The 21731-nt window shown below is 43.6% G+C and overlaps 1 protein-coding gene across 1 annotated transcript; it reads left to right on the top strand.

The window, feature by feature from the left end:
• The first annotated feature begins 118 nt into the window (after positions 1–118).
• LOC111153907 (caspase-13-like) lies at positions 119–17564 on the top strand. Its single transcript, XM_022513216.1, is given in 12 exon segments — positions 119–148; positions 925–1188; positions 3577–3636; positions 5379–5497; positions 5500–5635; positions 9064–9173; positions 10019–10192; positions 11308–11542; positions 12333–12476; positions 13870–13979; positions 15468–15571; positions 17476–17564. Coding segments are annotated over 11 exon segments (1458 nt in total). The 5' UTR covers positions 119–141; the 3' UTR covers positions 15567–15571; positions 17476–17564.
• Positions 17565–21731: the final 4167 nt, after the last annotated feature.

Below are 21731 nucleotides of genomic sequence, written 5' to 3' on the forward strand. Positions count from 1 at the left end.
GGGCGGTGGGGGGGAGGGAAACAAAACAGGATGTCTGTGCGGGAGCCCTGGGTATTTCTCAACGAGCGCACACACCCTGCTCAAAGGGAAGGTGGGAAGCTTTCAGTTTCAGATGTGCATCGAGGCTGAGAGAGAAGAGCCATGGCTGGTGAGTGTCCCGCTGGCTGAAAGGGCGTGTCTGGGGGAACAGGGGCCCAGCTGGTCTTTAGGTCTTTGGGACTGTTCCAGTAGGCACAACAGAGGGTGGGGGCCACTGGGGGGCAGGCGGGAGGGCAAAAGGAGGGCCCGGAGACTCCCTAGGACCTGAAGAAAGGCAAGGCCAGGGCCAGGAGGGAACTAGGGGGCTCCGCTGGCATCCTGGGTCTGCTCTGTGTTCCTAGCTGAATGTCAAAGGCTCTGGAGTGATAGAGGGTATAGAAGTGGCCCGGGAAAGGAAATAGGACATCACTTGCATTTTTTTTTTTAAGATTTTATTTATTTATTAGACAGAGAGAGACAGAGCGAGAGAGGGAATACAAGCAGGGGAAGTGGGAGAGGGAGAAGCAGGCTTTCCGCTGAGCAGGGAGACCGATGCAGGGCTCGATCCCAGGATCCTGACCAGAGCGGAAGGCAGATATGCTTAATGACTGAGCCCCCCAGGCGCCCCTAACTTCATTATTTTCTTGTGTGGAGTTGAGGCAGGTGGGGCACGTGGGGACCAGTCCAGGTTTTCAGTTGCGAGTGGCCGGAGAGGACCTCTGTCCTCAGGCTGCTCAGTGAGTGACCAGGGTCAGTGCTGAGGGGGCAGTGAGAGACACAGGGGTCTTCAGGGCTTGAGGGGAGGGATGTCTTTCCAATCTAACCTAAAGCAGGCTACTCCTTGGAGCTGGCGTGAGGGGAATGAGACTGTTTTCATGACTTGAGGAATCCTTGTGCTTCATGTAGACAAGATCCTAAAGGACAGAAGGAAGCTGTTTGTCAGCTCAGTGAGCCCTGGGACCCTCAACGGCTTGCTGGATGAGCTCTTAGACAAAAAAGTGCTAAACCAGGAGGAGATGGAGAGAGTGCGATGCGAAAACGCTACCGCGATGGACAAGGCCCGGGCTCTGATCGACTCCGTCACTCGGAAAGGGCCACAGGCCTGCCAGATTCTTATTGCTTTTATTCGTGTGGAGGATTCTTTCCTTGCAGAGAAGCTGGAGCTCTCAGGTAAGGGTCAGTGCACAGAGGGCCCGTGTCCTTGTGCCCAACGTTTGATTTCTTTCTCGCTCAGGTTAGTTTGCAGAGAACTTCCCGGTTCCTGGCCACAGGGCCCCGTTTCTGTATCAGTGGCTGGACCGCAAGTGTTCTGCTTTGTTTTTGCTCCTGGCCCTTTGACCTCAGCAGCCTTCTTCTGATTGAAGCTCTTCTCCCGTTCTGAGTGTGCCGCAGCTCCTTTGTGGGACTTCATGAGGTGGTCTGAGAAGCTTCGTACTCGATTCTCCAGTCACCCTGGTGAAGCACCGACTCTCTCTCACTCTCTCTCTCTCTCTCTCTCTCTCTCAGTCTCTCTCTCTTGTTAAAGTCCGGGGCTACCTGGGAACTTTCGTAGTCATCTCACATAAAGACTCGGATACTTTATCTAACATCTCTCCAAAATCTGGCTCTCCAGGAGCAACAAAATATACTTCAGGGATGGTGGAGCCCTGGGAATAAATTCAGGGCCTACAGAAAAGTAAGGGTTTTAAGTGGACACTTCCTTTCGGTTACCTCCTCACATATTCCTCTGAGCAGGAGTAAATTCAGGGCCTACATAAAAGTAAGGGTTTTAAGTGGACACTTCCTTCCGGTTACCTCCTCACATATTCCTCTGAGCAGGAGTGTCCACTAGTGTGGCTCCGGCTGCAGAACGTTCTGTGAGGCCCAGCCCCTGACCTCTAGTCCTTCTAAGAGCCCGAGAACAGCAGAACGGCCCCTTCTGTGGTCACTTAGTCCCTCCACACTCCAGTGGAGTCTAGCCCCTGGTCTCTTCGGCACTTGCCAACGCCATTTAGAAAGCAATGTTCTTTGAAAACAAAAAGCCCTTTTTCCTGGGGATTGGTTGAGGGCTCTGCCTTCCAGGTGACATAGCAAACATTCACAGATAGATGATGAGTTTCTCATGTTTCTTTCAGTAACTTGTTCATTTAACAAATCCCCCCAAATTAAAGACAACCAGTGAATAATGGTCAGGGTCTAGAATACTTTCACAACAGCCAGAGAGCTCACTCTGCCCCCATTCCTCTCCCTGCACAGTCCTGGAGGTGCTTGTCCAACCCATCGGGACACTGCAGCCCGGGCTCCACCTCTCCAGTCGTCACATGATGCCTCCCTGGTCAGGGTCGTCATGGCTTCATCTCTCCCTCATCCGTCTGCCAACTGTTGTAGGTCCACAGGCTATGACAATGAGATAGCATATTTGGATGCACTTTAATGGGAGAGATCTTTCTAAAAGAAAGTTCTTGATGTAAGAAGACCTATTTCCTATTGCCGTAAGAAGGCCTCCTCCAGAGAATGTTCTGGCATTCACTGATGCTGAATGACTCCACCAGTCTAGAGGGGAAGGATGGGAGAAACTGTAGTGTGCTGCCTTGGCCTTGACACTTTGACTCCCCTCCATTCAGAGGAGGGAAATGGACCATATTTTGTCTATGGAAATCCTGTCTTCAATAAGTACTACAAAATGAAGATCGGGGGGGGGGGCATTTCTCATGTGCTAGCTTATGCCAATTCTGAAAGTTTCTAGAGTAAGTGTCTCGGGTGGGTGCTGTCATACTGAGATCCTCATAAGACCTTCAACAAATTTAAATTCAATTTTTGTCCTTAAAATCGACAATCATAAAAGTGACCCAAGAGGATCGATGAACAGGTTTGGTGATTTTATGCATCCAAACACTGTAATTGCAGCTTCCCACTGTTTTCCTCCTCCAGCTATGGCTTCTGCTACCTAGTAGGACGGATGCAGATTACGGAGGTGATGGTCAGGGATCCCGGCATGTGCGTCCCCAGACAGTGGCCTTGGTGGGCGGGAGGAGTAGCATACTGATCAGAAGCCCATAGATGATTATGAAGACGGTTTGCATGGGTATTCTGGCTTGACCACCTTCCTGTTCAGTGACACTTGGGAAATAAACTTCCCCGACTGAGGGTCGGCCAAGGGTCACCTCATCCTCATTTTCTGCTGTGATAAGTCTTTGCAAAGCTGAGAGTCCATGGGCACGTGCCTGTTCTTTTTCATTTTCTCTCCCAAGTCCAGGCCAGCTCTGAGTTAGACCCTCAACATGGCACGCCCCTGTCAGGCAGCAGCGGTCACCCCAGGAGCCATCTTGAGACAGGAGAATTAAGAGACCTCTTGACCTATTGCTGTCTCAATACCCCTTCATCTTAGCAGAAATGAAGAGTCACTTGCAGACATTCCTTTGTCCTGCATCCGGGGGAAATTTCTGGCTTCTCAGTGACCGGTGTGGTTCTAGGAGGCAGGCCTGTAGAAGGTGGGTTCACTAGGGAGGGTCCAACACATCAGGCAAGATTCTCCAGAGACGATAAGCCACCATTTTTACGTTCTGAATCTTTCCTCAGGTCTGCCATCTGGAAATCAGCTTAACTCAGACTCTCAAGTAGCAACTCTTCCTTCACCAGGTAATGGTATTTTCTAAGCAAGAACATTTTTCGAACCTCATCTTTCTTGACATTAATTCTAGGTTCATGGGATGACCCCAGGGTGAGAGGGTGATGGGTTACTCTCATGGATTGATCCCAGGCCTTTCTCTCTTCTTAATCCCTGCTTTAGCAGAAGCCATCCCTGTAATTTACTACCACATTCATACGCCCGAATCTAAACGTATTCCAAACCTGACTACCCGTTGGAACTCCACACTTGACTCTTCTAGTGCCTACTGAGCACAGGCACTCTTGGTTCCCTGCGGGAGCTGAGCTTGTCATCCTTCCCTTCCCTTGCTTCCCCTTCAGTTTCCCCTGTCTTAGTTAATGGCACCACTATCATCCAGTTATTCAGACCAGAAACCTGAAATAGCTTGGGTTTTCTTCTTCCTTACTTCCAACATTCCAGCAGTGGCCAAGCTTACAGATTCCTCTCTCAACTCCAGATTCCGCCCTCCACTTCACTTTCTGCCTCTCTCAACTCCAGATTCCGCCCTCCACTTCGATTTCTGCCTCTCTCAACTCCAGATTCCGCCCTCCACTTCGATTTCTGCTACTTTATTTCAGAATCCCAGTTCTCACAGTGGCCTATGGTTCTTCAGCTGTAACTCTTACTATGTTTGTCTTGTCATTAGAGAATTAAATCTATCCTTTTCTTGCACTGGACTTTAACCTTTATGAGGAAATTAGACACATCTGATTTATTTGGAGGTAAGATCCCATCACTGTAGTTGACTCAGTGTGCATGCAATAAATGTTTGTTAAAATACTATTTCACTGCATAATCTCATCAAAATTGCTAGTGGGCTAGGCCATGAGAAAAACATCTGACATATGTCAACTGTGTTACAGATCTTGCTCTATGGACTGTTTATAGAGGAATGAATAAGACAAACAAGGTTCTTGCTTTTACCGATCCCATAAAAATACATGAAACACAAAGAATAGGTATTTAAGGATTTCTACCATCAAATTAAAGCTAGTCAAAAATTTGGGGATGGAAATGACACTACACACAACCATATCAGCTAGATGAGCCCAAACAGTAGTAAGTTAACCTGGTGTTAACTTAATCTACCTTACCGAAAGATTAGTCATCAGATGATTTTTCAATTAAGAATTCTTATTGAGATAAGAACTTAAAATATTAGAACTCTAGATCATTCACTCATTTATTCATTAATTTATACATTCAGCAAGCATATATGTGTTTATAAGTATTTTAAGCACAAAGATGTGGGAATGAGATGTGGGCACAAAGATGAGGATTCAAAGACGTTGTGCTTTTACCAAGGAGATTCAATATAAAAGAAAGAAAAGATCCTAGCATCTAGTGGAAAAAATGTACAGTTTTAGGCAATAACATGGCCTTTCCTTGGAGCATATATTACAAAAGGATCATCATCACCGTGAGAAAGAGAAATATGAAAGCAGTAGGTGGCCAGGAAGTTAGTATTAGGCCCAGTGTCACAGAAGAAAGATGAGAAGCCCTCCCAGAAATCTTCAGTGGGGATGAATCATTAAAACATGGCCCAGTGTGAATTCGATGGGTCCAGAGAACTCAATGGAGATGATGAAAGAAAATGTACTTTATGGGGCAGATGGCGAAACAGTCAGAAGGCCTTTGCAGGGCTATTTCCCATCATGCAGAACTTTCTAGAGACAGGGCAAAACTCTTTAAGTTGTGCCTATAGTTGAAAGAGTGTTTGTATTTCTGACAGAAGACAAACACAACAAAAACCCATTTAAGATTTTGGAAACTGTGGGCAAAGAACTCATTACTGGTGTTTTGTATGGCTTGTTGGAAAAAGATGTTCTGAAACTGGAGGAAGCAGAAAAGAAAAAAAATTTTATGATGCTAAACCTGAAGACAAGCCTCGGGTCTTTCTGAACTCTGTGCGACAGAAATGGCAGGAGGCAGGTCAAGCCCTTGTCCAAACTTTCATTAATATGGACAAATATTCCACCAGTGTAAAAGGTAAACTGAAATCACTTAATGATGGGTGTCTCAAATTTTCCAGATTCTACTTAACTCCAAGGCCCCTCCAGGGTTCTCCATAATCCCACCATCTTTCCATTACTAACATATAATTTTTACTAAACTGGTCATCATCCTCTGAGAGGCCACCTTCCCTTTTGTGGGAGGGGACCCACTTCCCAGTTAGGTAGGAAGTTAGGTCCCTGTGCTTCCGTTATTTATAGAAGAGCTGATTGTGGACTCTGGGGAGTAAAGGATATCTGCACGTGAACCCAGATTCTGCCCCTGTAGACACTCCATGATTTCATTCCAGCTTCTTCATCTTCCTGGGCATCAGTCTCAGCATCTGTGACGTAGTGACAGTTCTGGTAACTTTTTCACAGGCTGGGGACATCATGGCAGGCACAGCGGACAACTCTGAAGACAGTAGCCCTCATCCAGAACTCTCCTCTGAGCTCCAGACACACTTAGCTCTAGCTGCACAACCAACGTTTCCAGCCGAAGACTCCACTGACTTCACAAACTTAAACAGAGTTAAACCCTTGATTCCCCCCATCAGATCTGTTCTGCTTCTAACCCCTTTCTATCTCAGTGGACAGGATGATAATCCAGCAAGTCTCTCTATCTAGAGCACAAGTGTTTTCTTCATGAGGGAAGAGTAGCTCTCGGCAGAGTACAGACCACACAGGAGGCCGGGAAGAAACACAGGATGAACACGACACATAACGAACAGGCACCCAGGAAATATTAGTTCTCACAAGTATTACTTCACTTCTAATGTTTAGATCTTTCTAGTGCTTACTCATTCCCGTGTGTCACAAAAACATGATCAGGAGAACAGCTGTCAAGTGCCCAATCTATTAAAACTCTTGAAGACTTCTGACCTAGATTGAATTATAAATATTACTAGAACCTAAATAGCCTCTAAGCCAAGTTCACCAGCGGCAGACTTGATCCGCTACGGAGGTTAAGCTCAAACCCTAGCCCTGAAATCTCAGAGTTGATCAATAATAATAACTATAATAATAAACAATAATAAACAAAAGGCAATAGAAAACTCTAGCTATCTCACTGTACCAAATATGCTTTTTCAACGAGTCCCTCATGGGGAAGGGGTGCTCTGTCCACCAGGACACACGTGCTGGTCGGAGAGATCTCCAATATGATGACCTCGGCTCTGTTCTCATTAATACATGAGCTGGTCCTTATGCAGGCTTATCATTTCCTCTTAAATCGGGGATGGAATGGAGACAATTTTGATAAAAAAAAAAAAAAATCAGAGATCACTCAGCAAATGGGAATTGAAACTGAAGTCATAGGAGCTTCGAATAATCTGAAGCCCCCAGGAATCACCATGAACATCAAACTGAAAAGTTCAGGCTATCGGCAGAGTCTGAGGTGGCACCCAAAGCCCGGGGAGCTGGGGGAGCTGGGCTACTGACATACAGAAAGACCTTGGCTGGGCCTCCTGGACATGGATATCATTCTGATTCATTTCATTTAACAAACTCATATATGTACATATGATGCAACGGGCACTGTTAGTCTGAGGAATAGCTATTTGGACACCACCTGGCCAAGAGAGATGGCTTTGTCTTACATTGCACCAGTCTCTTCCTTTTTGTATAACTTTAAGGGGTTTCTTGAGCATTTCATTAAGTAATAGAGAAGAAAGTTAAAATTTTTATCTGAACTCCGAATTCTCTCATTTCCTCCTGTGCGCCTCCAGGCGAATGGAACCCCCTTTGGGCAGCAGGCTGCACTACAGCACATATTATGTTGTACAGAGGGACTCATTTTCATGCTAACTTTACTACTAAATGTGAGATAGAAATCCTATCTGATCCCAATTTTATCTGCAAACGCAGTATCTGTACCCAGATACAAGATGGTCATTAGGAACTGATGCTTATTAATTAGGATGTTCACCAATCCTGGAAACAGAGGTGACTTCTGCTGGGAAAAAGTACCCTCTGACCAGAGACTAGCCCAGGACCCTGGATGACCTCGCATTGGTGGAATCTTCTGGAAAACAAAGGGAGAGCACATGTATCTGTTTAAGAAATGTTCAGAACATCTAGCTTCCTTAAGGACTTACAATTTGCTACATCTACAGAGGTTGGGTTTTTATCATTCAGTGTAGAAAGACATTTATCACAAGAATATGATTTAAAAACTAATGGAAATGAATGAAATAAGAAAAAAGTGTAAAATATGAAAACTGAAAATTTTATACAAGATAACATTGCTTTTGTCGTTTAAGTAAAAGACTTCTTGGTTGGCTTGTGTCACTGAGCACGAAAATTTATTCCTCTAATGGGCAAACCCCTTGTTACATTAGCTCTTGGCAAACTGCTCAGTTCTGTCTATGAAGTGCTCTTCCTCATTCCTCCAAGGGCGGGCTCAGGACTTTCCAGGCTTCTTGCACAGTCTCAGTTAAGGGAGGCCAAGCAGGGCCTGATAGTCCTACATTTCTCCAGGGATTAGGTCAGGATGAGTCAGAGACAAACTTCTCCACATGGTAGGAGGGATTTTCTCACATTGGAAAACATAGGTTGAAAACTGTGCTGGTTGGTTCACATGTTGGGGGCAAGGACACCCAGAGTATGTTAGGGTCCCTGACAGACAACCATCTGGTCAACCCTGGAACGTAGGGCTGGTTACTAGAGTCTCTCCTTTAAGTCACTGACCTTGCAGCTGGGTGAGGAGCCACTGCAGCCTGTCTCCTCCATGAAGGTCACAAGTGCACACAGTTGGAGATTCCGCTCCACGCGTGCGTGGGTGTCTGTCTGTGCCACGTGAGGTGGGAGTGGACTCAGGATTGTACTCTCTCCGACAGCATAGCTGCCAGCCACACCCGGTGACTCCAGGCTGGAGCTATGACCAAGTAACACATGCTGAGAGGATGTGATTTTGCATCCTATTAATTAATTACCCCTATTAATTAATTTCACTGGTTTCTTTTTCGTTTCTGACCATGGACATGACAAAATTTTGAATGGCACATGTGGCTCAGTCTCATTTCTAAGGGACAGCACTCCAGTAAATCTTAACTCAGGCGGTTCTTGCTCAGAGACCATAGAAGGTCCACATGGACAAACAGGAACCCCAGAGTAAAACCACTGGAAAAATCAAACTGTTTTTGCTGAATATAGAAAGGCTAAATCTGATCCCAAATCATGAAAGTATTTTCCTCAGAATTATCAGAAACCTACACTTGCATTTTCAGGGGGATCTGCTTCCTCTGCTAAATCTTCCTGTTCTTTCCTACTCAAAATACACCTCCTTACACTAGAAGTTGGACATAATTATAACCCCTACGTGCTGAGAGATCTTCCCATCATCTCCCTCCTCTGTCAGTATTCTTAAGTGAAAATTGGGTCCCAAAGGCAGATATACTAATTGATGATTCGTGCTATATCCTGCAGCTTTTGAGGATACCATGCCTGGGCCACCTGAACCAGAAGAACCTCCCAATATGCTCAAGCTTTGTCCTCATGAAGAATTCGTGAAACTCTCTAAAAAGAAGGCTGCAGAGGTGCTGTGCTCGGTCCATGACATCGAGAATAAGAGAGAAACAACTGTTTCCACCACACAACTTCCTAAAACACTGATGGCAGAGTTGGGGAGTGAGGACAGTGGCAATCTTATCCTTAGATGCTCTGAGCAAGGAGGAAATCATGTGGACCTCACACAGACTGTGATTCTCTTTCAACCGCACGACAGAATGCAGATGTTTCATCTTGTTCATTTATTTGTTCTCGAATCTATTTGTGATTTAGGACAACTTTAGCTGTCGTTACCGAAGCGAAGTATTTATGAGAGAATATGGCTGAGTAATGGTTGTTTGCATTCTAGTTGAAAAGCCTAGACATGAAGCATTTTCTAAAATATAATTAAAGTCTGCATAGCATTGTATGTTGATGTGTTTTTAAGAAAAAAAAAGTACCAAAATAATAATGTTACCAAGTAAGAAAGACCACTCATGTATTCATTTCTAGTTGGAGCCAGTGGCAAGCGTCTCCTGGCTTCTACAGAATTGTATCTGAATCTTGAATGTGAAGACAGACTTGACTAGGTGGAGAAGAGAGAGGAGGAGAGGGTAGGAAGTATTCTAGTCTCCTGAAGATTCTTAAGGAACCATCCCAGCTCTATACTGGGTCCTGCTGTTAAGGGCTCTTAAAAGATAACTTACCTCCCCTCTGCACTTCTTACTACCGCCAACTCAATCCATTACAAAGAGATGGGAGAGCAGGGTCTTCTGGTACAGGATAGAGGACTGGGCGGCTCAAGGAGCCCTTAGTGAAGTAACAGTGACCAGCAGATGAGGGTTTCAAAGGAGCCTGAGGTAAATCGAACTCACCGTATGTCTGTTTCCTGCAGATCTACCCAGTAAAGGAAAGAAACGATCGTACTCGGCTGGCTCTCATCATATGCAATATAGAGTTCGATCATCTTCCACCCAGGAATGGGGCCGAAACTGACATTGCAGGGATGAAGAACCTGCTGGAAGGCCTCGGCTACAGTGTGGACGTGAAACAGAAACTCACTGCTGAGGTTGGGGCCCCCCACCCGCCCCTAAGTGTATATTCAACGCACATCCTACTACGAACATGTTAGCTTCAGCATGTTAGGCAAACACCTTGACCTCCTTATGTGTGTTTGTGTGTTGAAGACATGGAAGTAAGAAACAGGGAGAAATTTATGTCTTTTTTGAGCTCTAATATCCTCAGTTCCATAACGGGGCAAAGTGGCTGGCATGTGTATCTAGACAATCCTCAGTTCCAAAGCGGGATGATTAGGAGTCTGTCCCAGCAGTCCCTGGAAATCCTAGTGTGATGTCAGTGTCGTGGGAGTGTACTCACCATTACGTGCCGAGTCCCAGCTGTGTCCCAGGGGCTCTTCCTGGCATTGGGCACAGGTCTGTGAATGAGACGGGCAGCTCCCAGCTCCAGAGCTCTGGGCTTGCTTGGTGTGGGATGATCGTACTGTAAGCAAAACAGAATGTGTCACAGATTTGGCACGTCTCTGGAAGAGTGAAAAGAAAGCTAAAAGTAAGTAAAGAGAAAAAAGAACAAGGAAACATGAGAGCAAACTAGTGAGTGGGGATCCCAGCAAACCTGAAGTTAGATGGGCTCTTCGGGGAGTTAATATGGAAGCGGACCCATGAGTCTGGGGAACCGCACGCCCTGGATAGCTGGGGATGACCTGTGTTCTGGATCTGAGGGGAAACCACACAGGAGCCGTACAGAAACACCAGGGCGGCTAGAACCTAGGGGAGGCGAGGCACGGTGAGAGAGGAATATTTGTACATCAGAGGTTTGATTTTATTCTAAGCACAGTGGGAACGGTTTTACAAGGGAACTGGGAGGACACATTTATGACACAAGGCTCCTATCGAGTACTGAGAGACGGAAAGGAAAAAGTATGTAAGTGACAAAAAGTGACCATAAAATGTATGAAGAGGACAGTTGATATATCGCCATCAGGACTGGAAAGTTCTACCCACTGCTCCATTGTAGAAAGAAAACCCATCCTGGAGCAAGCAGTGCCTGAAGGCGTAGTGAGTGGGGCATTCTGGACGACTCTTACACTGCTGCTTGTGATAAGCAGGAGGTGAGACCAACTGAAATGCTTCTCCTAGCAAAGTAAGATCTGGTGGTTTTTTCCAGGGTATGGAGTCAGAGCTGCGGGCCTTCGCCTCCCGCCCAGAGCACAAGTCCTCGGACAGCACGTTCCTGGTGCTCATGTCTCACGGCATCCTGAGCGGAATCTGTGGGAAGGCGTTCAGCTCGAAAAATCAGGACGTGCTGCCTTATGACACCATCTTCCAGATCTTCAACAACGTCAACTGCCTCAACCTCAGGGACAAACCCAAGGTCATCATCATCCAGGCCTGCAGGGGTGGTGAGTTCTAAGAGGGAAACCCCAGAGGTCAAGCCGGTGTCTGCTGAGAACAATGATGTGTGCTTTGCTTCTAGAGGAGACGATCTTAGACCCCATTCGGGGCAAACAAACTAGACTGAATTAGCAGGAAACTTGCCCTAGGGGGCTGATGGGCATCTGTCCCATCAGCGGACACATTTCTGTTCAACTCAAGAACACCACTAGCATTCCTAAATAGAAGTTAAACACAAATATTCAAATCCTGGAACAAAATGATCTTAATGAGGGCTTTCCTTGTTAACATTTTACATTTTGACAATCTCTGGCTTGAGAAGAATTTCCTTTGAGAGTGAGCATAGGATGTACTAGCGGTGTCTTTTTTCCTCAGGCATATTGGAAGGGAAATGAGTAGGAAGGTGCGGGAACAACAACAACAAAAAAACCCCAAAAAGCAAAAAAACTTTTCTCCTGACTTCCAACTGTCCTTTTGCTTTGTGGAGCAGTGTTTGGGGGGAAAAGGAAACAAACATAACTTAGCTTAAAAAATGTAACTATGCTCTCTGAAATTAGGCAAATAAGGCTTTAACTTCTGCTGTCTTCCTCGCAAACGGGCCCTTCCAGTTTTGTGATGCTGTCAGCGCTAACCGGCGCGTTGCTGAAGGACCCTAGAGAAGGGTAGAGCGCTGTGTGTGTGTGGGTGTGTGTGCGTGAGTCTAACTGGTTGGAATAACTCCTTAACAACAAAGTTGTGGGCAATTGCTCTCGTCATCCCGAGAGGCACACGGTGTGAAGAAATGTGATGTCTCCACAGAAAATCTTGGGGAAGCGTGGGTCAGTGACTCAAAAGCGGCCTCCGCCGGCAGCTTTTCCCATCAACCTCTGCTCCTGGAGAGCGACGCCATCCACAGGGTCCACGTGGAGAAGGACTTCGTTGCTTTCTGCTCCTCAACCCCACGTATGTGTCTTTCCAGGGCACACAGGGATTTGTGGGCCTGAGGGGACCTCTGAACGATTCTAGAAAATCAAAACAGGCTCCGCGCAGCAATGATCCGAGGCAAATTTTATGTGTTGTCGATATTGTTTAAATCTTGTCTCATCTGTTCTATGGAGACGAAGATTCTGTTTTTTCCCTTTACTTTCTAAGATCGTACTTTTATTATAAGAGTTGTGCTTTCGAGTCAAAGGTACACCAAACATTAAAACAACCTAATGCAAGGACCCTCCTTTCCCATACACCACTTTAAAACAAATGACTGATTCCTTTTTCTACTAAATCCATTCAACAGTTTGAGAAGAGTTTTTCTGGATCCTGGGACTGGCTGCTCTTTCTCAGAGGATCATGCAAGCCTTCCACCACATGCCCCAGCCCAGTGTGGATGCCCCTCCCCCTTTTTTTTTTTTCCTTAAAGATTTTATTTATTTATTTAACAGACAGAGATCACAAGTAGGCAGAGAGGCAGGCAGAGAGAGAGAGGGGGAAGCAGGCTCCCCGCTGAGCAGAGAGCCCGATGTGGGGCTCAATCCCAGGACGCCGGGATCATGCCCTGAGCCGAAGGCAGAGGCTTTAACCCACTGAGCCACCCAGGCACCCTATGGATGCCCCCTTTAAAACAAGTAGAAAATGATACCTTGGGGCGTATTTGATGTACTAACAGTAGAGCAGTGTTTAGTTCTTGACCTCTACGTAATCATCTGAAGAAGCCTTACATTTGGGTGTTTCTAAGTTGCAAATTTTTATTTTCAGTCTTTTTAAACCACTTTATAGAAATATGACTGACATCTGCTAGGACTTCATGAGTTTGGAGATAAGAATATATCTGTGAAGCTATCACCACAATCCATGCCACGAACGTATCCATCCCCTCCAAAAGTTTCTTTTCGGTCTGTTCACCTATTTTGTTGATGACACTGTGAAAGACAGTACGGTAATTAGTCTGTAAATGGCCACCTGTGTAAATGTGGTGACAGTCTTGAATCCTTCTGAGCTTCTAGCCTTTCCTCTGTAAACTGGGATAATTCCAATTATCTCTCAGACCTCTTTTGGAAGCCAAGTGGATGAACAGAGGGCACAGAGTTAAAAGTCAGTCAGTCCTAACAATACAATAGGACTACTGGTTCATCTTTTGCAGTTCTGATGGGCTGCCCTGCTAGTTCAACCTCTGCTAGCTTTTCGTTTGTCTATTTGCTTCCTGTCTGTGGAAAAATGAGTTAACGTAGGGTTATAGCTGCTTCACCTAAACACACCGAGATAACTACCAAGCTATGCTTTAGAAAAACTGTAAACAGAGGAAGAGTGAAGGCCATAGCCTTCATAGATAATGTATGATGTACACCTCCTCTCTTCATAGATAATGTATCCTGGAGACACGTCACAAAGGGATCTCTCTTCATTGTACAACTCATCACATGCTTCCAAAAATACTCTTGGTGTAATCACCTAATAGAAGTATTTCAGAAGGTAAGCTTGTCTTTCCTCTTCTAGTCATTTGTCTGTTCAGGAAGCCTTTGCCAGGTGACAATGTCGGAACTGGTCAGGCAAACACAAGTGGAATGGGACCTGGTTCCTGTCATCTAGGTGTTTAAAACCTGATTTAGAAAAAATAAAAAAGAAAAACATCAGTGCACTATAACAAGAGGTCAAAATATAAAAGAAATAATATAAAATATAAGTTTGTATGTCATGGGGTATAAGTTCTTAAGTTTCAAAGAGTGGGAGGTATTTGCATTAATTTTCATTGTTTACTTTATTAAATAAATATTGACTGGCTGGCATATTTGTGGGCTCTCTCCCGGTGACAAAGGGGTGAAGGAGACACGTGTGACCTTAAGGTTCTGTAGCAGGTACAGTGCTTGTGAGACACATGGTCACTGAACAAGTAGGCCAACAAACAAATGTGTGGTTATGGATTGTGATGGGATCTGTAAAGAAAAGTCTGAGGACATGTGAATGGGGTGGTCCAGAAGGGGAGACCTGATGCTGCTTCCCCAGTTCTGGACACTCCTTAGTGGCCCCCTTTCTCTGTTTACTTTCCTCCATGGCTCTTCCCTCCATGCACTAAGTATATGTATTTATAGGTTCATTTTTTTTTAAAATCTGTATTTACTCACTCAAATGTGAACTTACGAAAGTGGGGATTTGCTAAATGCGACATTCAGGCACATAGGAATTAATATCCATTGTATGAATAAATGCTTGAATAAATAAATAGATGTTCTCCCCTTTTTTAGGGAACAAGGGATTGCTATTAAGAACATAGAAAATTGTGGTTGTGTTTTCAATAAAAAACATAGAGAACAGTTACACTCTTCTGGAAGAAGAAAGCAATACCACGAGTAAACTGGAGACGTCAGCAGCATGACACGAGTTGGGGTCTCTAAATAGGAACTTAGCAAGTTAAGTCCTTTGGATGAGTAGGATTTGGACATTGCACTCGGAAGGGCATTTCCAGGAAAGACTAGAAATAATCGATCTAGGTTCAGCAGGATCTCATTGATCAGCCCGTGGCAAAAGACTTCAAGTCAGCCTGGTGGAAGGGATATGAAAGTTACTCAGTGTTCTGGACTTAAGAACAAAATCCTGGGATTTGAGTCTCACTAAATTGAGGAGTTAACCCTGGTAGACATAGAAAGTAGAGAATTCTCAAGATCCAGTTCTCATGAAGCAACCCCAGGGGAAAACTAATTGTCAGATCACAAACAGAAAGCAGGAAATAGAGTTTGAAAGGGCTTGGATTAGGCATAAAGTGTTTGAGAAAAAGGACATATTCTGACACCGGGTATCACTTTTAAGAGGTAGGGCAGCACTGGCAAAGAGTCTGAGTGTCCATGGGGCTGGCCGCATCAACCCTAGGAGCACCCTGAATTCCCAGAATTTTCTGGCTCATGGTGAAAAATTTTTCCTGAGAATTCATAAGAGGCATCATCTAGCCCCTCTTTTTGTTTTTAGGTACAACAATCATTTGAAAAACCAGATGTCAGAGCCCAGATGCCCACCATTGAACGAAGTTCTCTGACAAGACCTTTCTATCTCTTCCCTGGCAATTGAAAACGGTAAGTGCCGAGAGCTGTTGGCAGGTGGAGTAAATGGGAAAGTAATATTGGTGGTGAGGTCCAATGACTAAATGGCGGCTGACAGCTTAGTTGGTCCCATTAGTGTTCCTGGTTGATGTAGTTTGGCGGTTAGTTGCTGTTTTTTACTCTACTTCTGTGCATCTGAATCCTACCTCCACCTCCACAATCGAGCCATTGGTTAGTCAAGCGAAACCAAGTCAGGAAGTAATGAACTGTGCAGGACACAGCATAGCAATTATTAAAATAGAAATGTCCTCATGTTTCCACTGACTTACATTCATCTCTCTCATTCCCTCCCTTGCCCACCCCTCCCACATGCCGAGTTCCCACACATTGCCTCAGATCCTGAGAACATGGGAAACACAGGAGCAGGGAGAGAGCAGGACTTCGGTCCTCTGAGTGCACATGCATCACGTTGCCGCTCTGAGCGACCACTGCCAGACGGTACAAAAGCTACCCCATGTGGAGGCAGACTCCGGTTCCGTACCACTCCCACGGAGCGGATCTCACCCTCGGAGTGTGCTCTCACAACTGCACACGCTGCACACGAACCCCCTGAGCACCCACCACCACACGTAGGAGTATTGTTGTTATTATTATTTTTGGTCAAAATATTTTAGAATGGGTACGCCAAGGTTAGACCCCAAATTATTTCACTGACTCACAGCCGCTTTATATTATAAGCAATTATGAGTCTGCCTCTCAGAAACATCACTTAAATTCTGTTTTATCGTGAGGTTGACCTCAGTGGTTCAGTGTGTGCCCCTGCCATCTCCCGCCCCTGGTTTCTGACACGGTCCTGGCGCAGTTGCCCAGATACTTCAGTGTAACAGCTGCTAAGGCCTAATGAGTCCAAGAGAACTGCATGGAGGGACTGGCTTATTTACGGGACTCGTATGTATCCGGCACTGACTATGTTCCAGGTTCTGATCCAGATGCTGGCAATATACCAGGCAACAAAGCAAGTGGAGTCCTTGCTCTGAGAAGCACGCTCGAGCAAGGGGAGACAGACTCTAACCACACAGGAAACAGATCCTGCGTTGAGAGGGAGAAGAGCTAAGAGAAATGGAGGAGGTTAAAGAGCCCCAGAGGGAGGGTGCTGTCAGGCTACAGATAGATTAATTTAGGCAGAATTTCCTTCAAGTGATAAAATGGTACAGTCAGAACAAGGAATGGACAGGTTGTGTGTGTGTGTGGGGGGACCTTGTGGTACCTGTTGGGGAAAAAGTGTCCCACCTCAGGGAACAGCAAGTATAAACACCCTGAGGCAGAAACGAGCCTCACATGTCTACAGAAGTACCAAGAGGCAGCAACCTGGGGGAGAATGAGATCAGGGAAAATGGCAGAGACAAATTCAGAAAAGTGGTGGGAGCCTGTTCACGTGGACCTTGGTGGTCATGTGGTAAAGGTTTTAAATGTTTTATCCTGAGTGAGACAGAGAGGACGTTTCAAGTGCTCTTACGTATGGAAATAACATAATCAGGGGCCTGGGTGGCTAAGTGGGTTAAAGCCTCTGCCTTTGGCTCAGGTCATGATCTCAGGGTCCTGGGATGGAGCCCCGCACCAGCCTCTCTCCTCAGCAGGGAGCCTGCTTCCCCCCCTCCTTCTGCCTGTCTGCCTCCTTGTGATCTCTCCATCAAATAAATAAAATCTTTAAAAAGGAAAAAAAAAAAAAAAAAGAAACGACATAATCTAGTAAGAGAGATTTTGCAAAGATCACCTGGAGTACTTTTGGGTGAGTAGACAACAAGAGTCACAACTATAAGCCAAAGGAAGTGGCAAAAGTCACCCAGATGAGGATGGGAATGGAACCGTGAGAAGAGACAAACTGAGGTCTTTCCGGGTTTGCTGTCTTGACATTCTGCCCTTTTTCTCTCCTTCAGGCCATCGCAGGCAGTGCAGCCCGTCTTGACCAACTTCGAAAAGTACCTTGACCAAAGCATGCTCATGTGACCTTTTGTATTTCAATAAAAAAGAAAACAAATGAACTGTCTTTTACATCCTCTAGCAGAGAATAGGATTTCCGTAAATGGTGGCTGAATGGAAATCAGGTGGAAGATGTGAGCTGGATTTTCCAGTTTTATGACTCAGAGGGTGTGTGCACTTCCTGGGGGAACATAACCGGCCATGACTTGACCTTAGCAATAGGGTGACGGGGGGCAGTACCTGTCCAGAGACAAGAACTATAAACTGGTCAGCTCCGCACTTATATACTTATCGGACCCTGGACCTACAGAATGATCTAGAAGAAGTTTTCTATTAATTACTTGGCCAACATTATAGGTGGAGCTTTTTTTTTTTTTTTCCTTCAGTAAAGTGTGAGTTCAGCAAATTAATCCCATGTATCTCTCTTCCTGCTCTACGTTTTTCTTGATAAGTATTTTTTCCCCAGACTTCTGCACTTTCTACATTTCAGGAAAATCTTATCCTTTAGCAAGCCCCTGACTGTCATCTAAAATAAGTTGGGCTTTTGTCCAAGATGGTGTAAACTCAGTGTATTTGTATAAACACACAAATACAATTAGAAACATCACAGAAAATGCAAGGGAGTGTTAGCAGTGGAAGGAGTAATGTCCACTCTTCTGGATAATGTCCACTCTTCTGGAAGGATGAATGTTGGAATTTGAAGGAATTTTGGCTACATGGCCACTAGAACTACTATGTAAGGAGATATACACTTCTACCATGTCCACAGAGAATGCTGGATAGACATTTTCGCACATAGCTGAACGAAATTAAAAAAAAAAAAAGGATGCTCTAGATGTCAAATAGAAACATAATAGTTAAAATTTATATAGGTTAATTGAATGTCAAGATTATTGTAAAGATTTCAATTATTAAAAGGGATTTTGTGTATAAGTAACTAATTTAAGCCTTACAACAGCCCTGTAATTACTATCAACATCCTCGTTTTACAGATAATTTAGAGCTTAAATGACCTGTCCAAGGTCACACAGTTAGCAAGTGAAAGTTCTGGAATTACTCTGAAATCTGAGTCATTAACTTACTCTGAAATCTAACTAAATCTGTGCTGTGTTGTCTCTCCAAAGCAAGGACAGACTAAAATTGTAGCGTTTCTGAACTGTAGGGGTTAACTGAATTTTGAATTGCAAGGATTAACTAACACTACAAAAATTCATGCTGGCTTTATTTCTGGACTTGGCCTGCTCATGTAGACATGTAAGTCACATCACAAAGATTCAAAAAATATGTATCACAGATGCCTCAGTCTTTCACTACCGAGTGGTAATACTAGAAACCCAATAACAGAAAGACTGCCTCACATCTGCATATAGCACAGAATGGAAATACACACGCATACGCACACAGATTCCGAACATAGAACTATGTGTACATATAGGCACATACAAAAACCAGGAAGAAAAACATATGAACTAAGCATTCAATTTAAGAAGTCAGGAAAATACTAAACCAATACATAAATAGAAGTAAGCAAATCATACGGATTCAAAAGAACGCATGAATGAAATTGTAATGAAACAAAGGACTGAGCAGGTCACTGAAGCAAACACTGGACCTTTAAAGGGCTAATTAAATTACAGACAGACAAGACTGAATGTGAAAGAAAAGAATTAGCACAGAGGCAATATTCAAGATAAAAAGGTATGATGAATACAGATAGACATAAATACAGAAAAAAAAAAATTAGAGAAGGGGTGCCTGGGTGGCTCAGTGGGTTAAGCCTCTGCCTTTGGCTCAGGTCAGGATCTCAGGGTCCTGGGATCGAGACCCTTACCGGGCTCTCTGCTCAGCAGGGAGCCTCCTTCTCTCTCCCCCTCTGCCTGTCTCTCTGCCTACTTGTGATCTCTCTCTGTCAAATAAATAAATAAAATCTTTAAAAATAATAATCAGAGAATATCACATGTAACACAGAGGAAATATATGGAAAACTTTCTAGAAAAGGTAAATTAATAAACTTAATACATAAGTTACATAATAAAAAGCTGAATTGACCCATAAACATTAAATAAATGAATTTTTCTTTGTCATATTTATCTGCAAAAATGATGAGTAGACCCAAATGGTTTTAAAGACATGTCTTACAGAACTTCTAAGAAACTGACACACTCTACTTTCAATAAACAGTTCCACATGAAAAAGAGAAGTATGCTTCTTAAAATCTTTTATAGGTCTTATACAAAACTGAAAGAAAATGTTAGAAGAAGAGGAAAACTTAGAAAAATATTGGCTGATTTCTCATAAACACTCATGTAAAGATTCTAAAAAACCTGTTAGCAAAACAAATCTAGCCATATCTGAAATACTACTAATATTTATTAATTAGTACTTGACAATACTAGTATTTACTCTAAGGATGTGGTTACAGTTTAATAAGAGACATATTTAGGACAGCTTTCCTCAAAATAAAATTTAAAAAGTAGATGCAATAATTTTAAGAAGTTTATAAATGCATTTAATAGTACTGAGAATTCATTTATGATAAAGAATAATTAAAACCTTAGAAAAACAAGAAGAAAAGCAATTCCTTAATCTAATGCATATATTTAATAAGAAGCCAACCAACAAAATAGAAGTACAGTAAAAACAATGTGTGAAAATCTATAGCCTCCTTATGCAGAAATATTTGAGGATTACCTTTGAATAAGATACAAGTAAAAAATATTTCTATTCAGTTTTGCACTAGAGTTCCAAGCCAAGAAAGCCGAAAGTAGAAGTATGGAACACAAAAAATAAAATCATCATTGTTCTTGAAAAATATGATTTTATTCACTAAAAGCTCTTCAAATTAATAATATATTCCCTGGATTTGTAAGAATTCAGATCAATATACAAAATAAAACAGCATTCCCGTTTTTAAAAGATGATAGGAAGTGTTTGCTTTTTAAAGGTTCTTCTTGCAAATAGCAATTTACATCATGAGATATTTGAAGGTAATTGTAAACAAATACTTGCAAGGTATGCATGGAAAATATTTTTAAAAAATCACCGAGTGACATGCAAAGAAGATTTAACTACTGTGAAGGATATCCCCAAGATTGATTAGAAGACAAATGTAAAGATTTCAATTTCCTACCCAAATTAATCTATAAACCCAACAGAATAACAAAGAAAACCTAACAGGAAATTTTCTCAAACTGGATAGTTTATTTGTATACCTTGTTTAGAAAATACAACAGTAAGAAGAGCTAAGAAAACAATTTTGTGTTGAAGGGATGGAGACTGCCTAACTACAAATCAGGACATGATGTAAAGCTCCATCAAGGGAAACAAAGCAAAACAAACCACTGGACTCCATCAAGACACACAGCGATAGGGAACAATGAACAAAACTAAAAGGCAGCGTGTGGGATGGGTGAAGATATCTGCAAGGACATATCTGAGAATGGGTTAGTATCTAAAATCTGTGAAGAAATTATCAAACTTAACACCGCCACCCCCCCAATAATAATACAACGCTTACACTTTTCAGGGGATGCAACATGGTGTAGTCACTCTGGTAGGCAGTATAAAGGGTTCTCAAAAAGGTAAAAATAGGGGACACCTGGGTGGTTCAGTCAGTTTAGAGTCTGACTCTTCATTTTGGTTGATGTCATGATCGCAGGGTCATCAGATCAAGCCCCGCATCCGGCTCTGCCCTGGGTGTGGAGCCTGCTTAGGATTCTCTGTCCCTCTGCCCCTCACCATCCCCCACTGCATGCTTTCTCTCAAACAACAATAACAACAACAAAAAAAAACCCAGAACTACCCTGCAACCCAGCAATGGCACTACTAAGTATGCACCCAAAGGATACAGAAATACAGATTCAAAGGCGTACACACCCCAATGTTTATGGTAATGTTATCAACAATAGCCAAACTATGGAAAGAGCCCAAATGTTGACTGATGAATGGATAAAGATGTGGTATATATATGTACAATGGAATGTTATTCAGCCATAAAAGTAATGAAACATCATTTGCAATAACATGGATGGAACTAGAATTTATTATGCTAAATGAAATCAGTCAGTCAGAGAAAAACAAATACCATGTGATTTCACCATTCATGGAATTTAAGAAACAAACAGGTGAACACAGGGGAAGGGGGAAAAGACAGAGGGAAGGAAACCATAAGAGATGCTTGACTGCAGGGACCTGTAATGGAGGGGGTAGGCTA

The sequence above is a fragment of the Enhydra lutris genome, unplaced genomic scaffold, assembly GCF_002288905.1.
Source record: "Enhydra lutris kenyoni isolate GAN:26980312 unplaced genomic scaffold, ASM228890v2 scaffoldscaffold34, whole genome shotgun sequence".
Classification (NCBI taxonomy): Eukaryota; Metazoa; Chordata; class Mammalia; order Carnivora; family Mustelidae; genus Enhydra; species Enhydra lutris.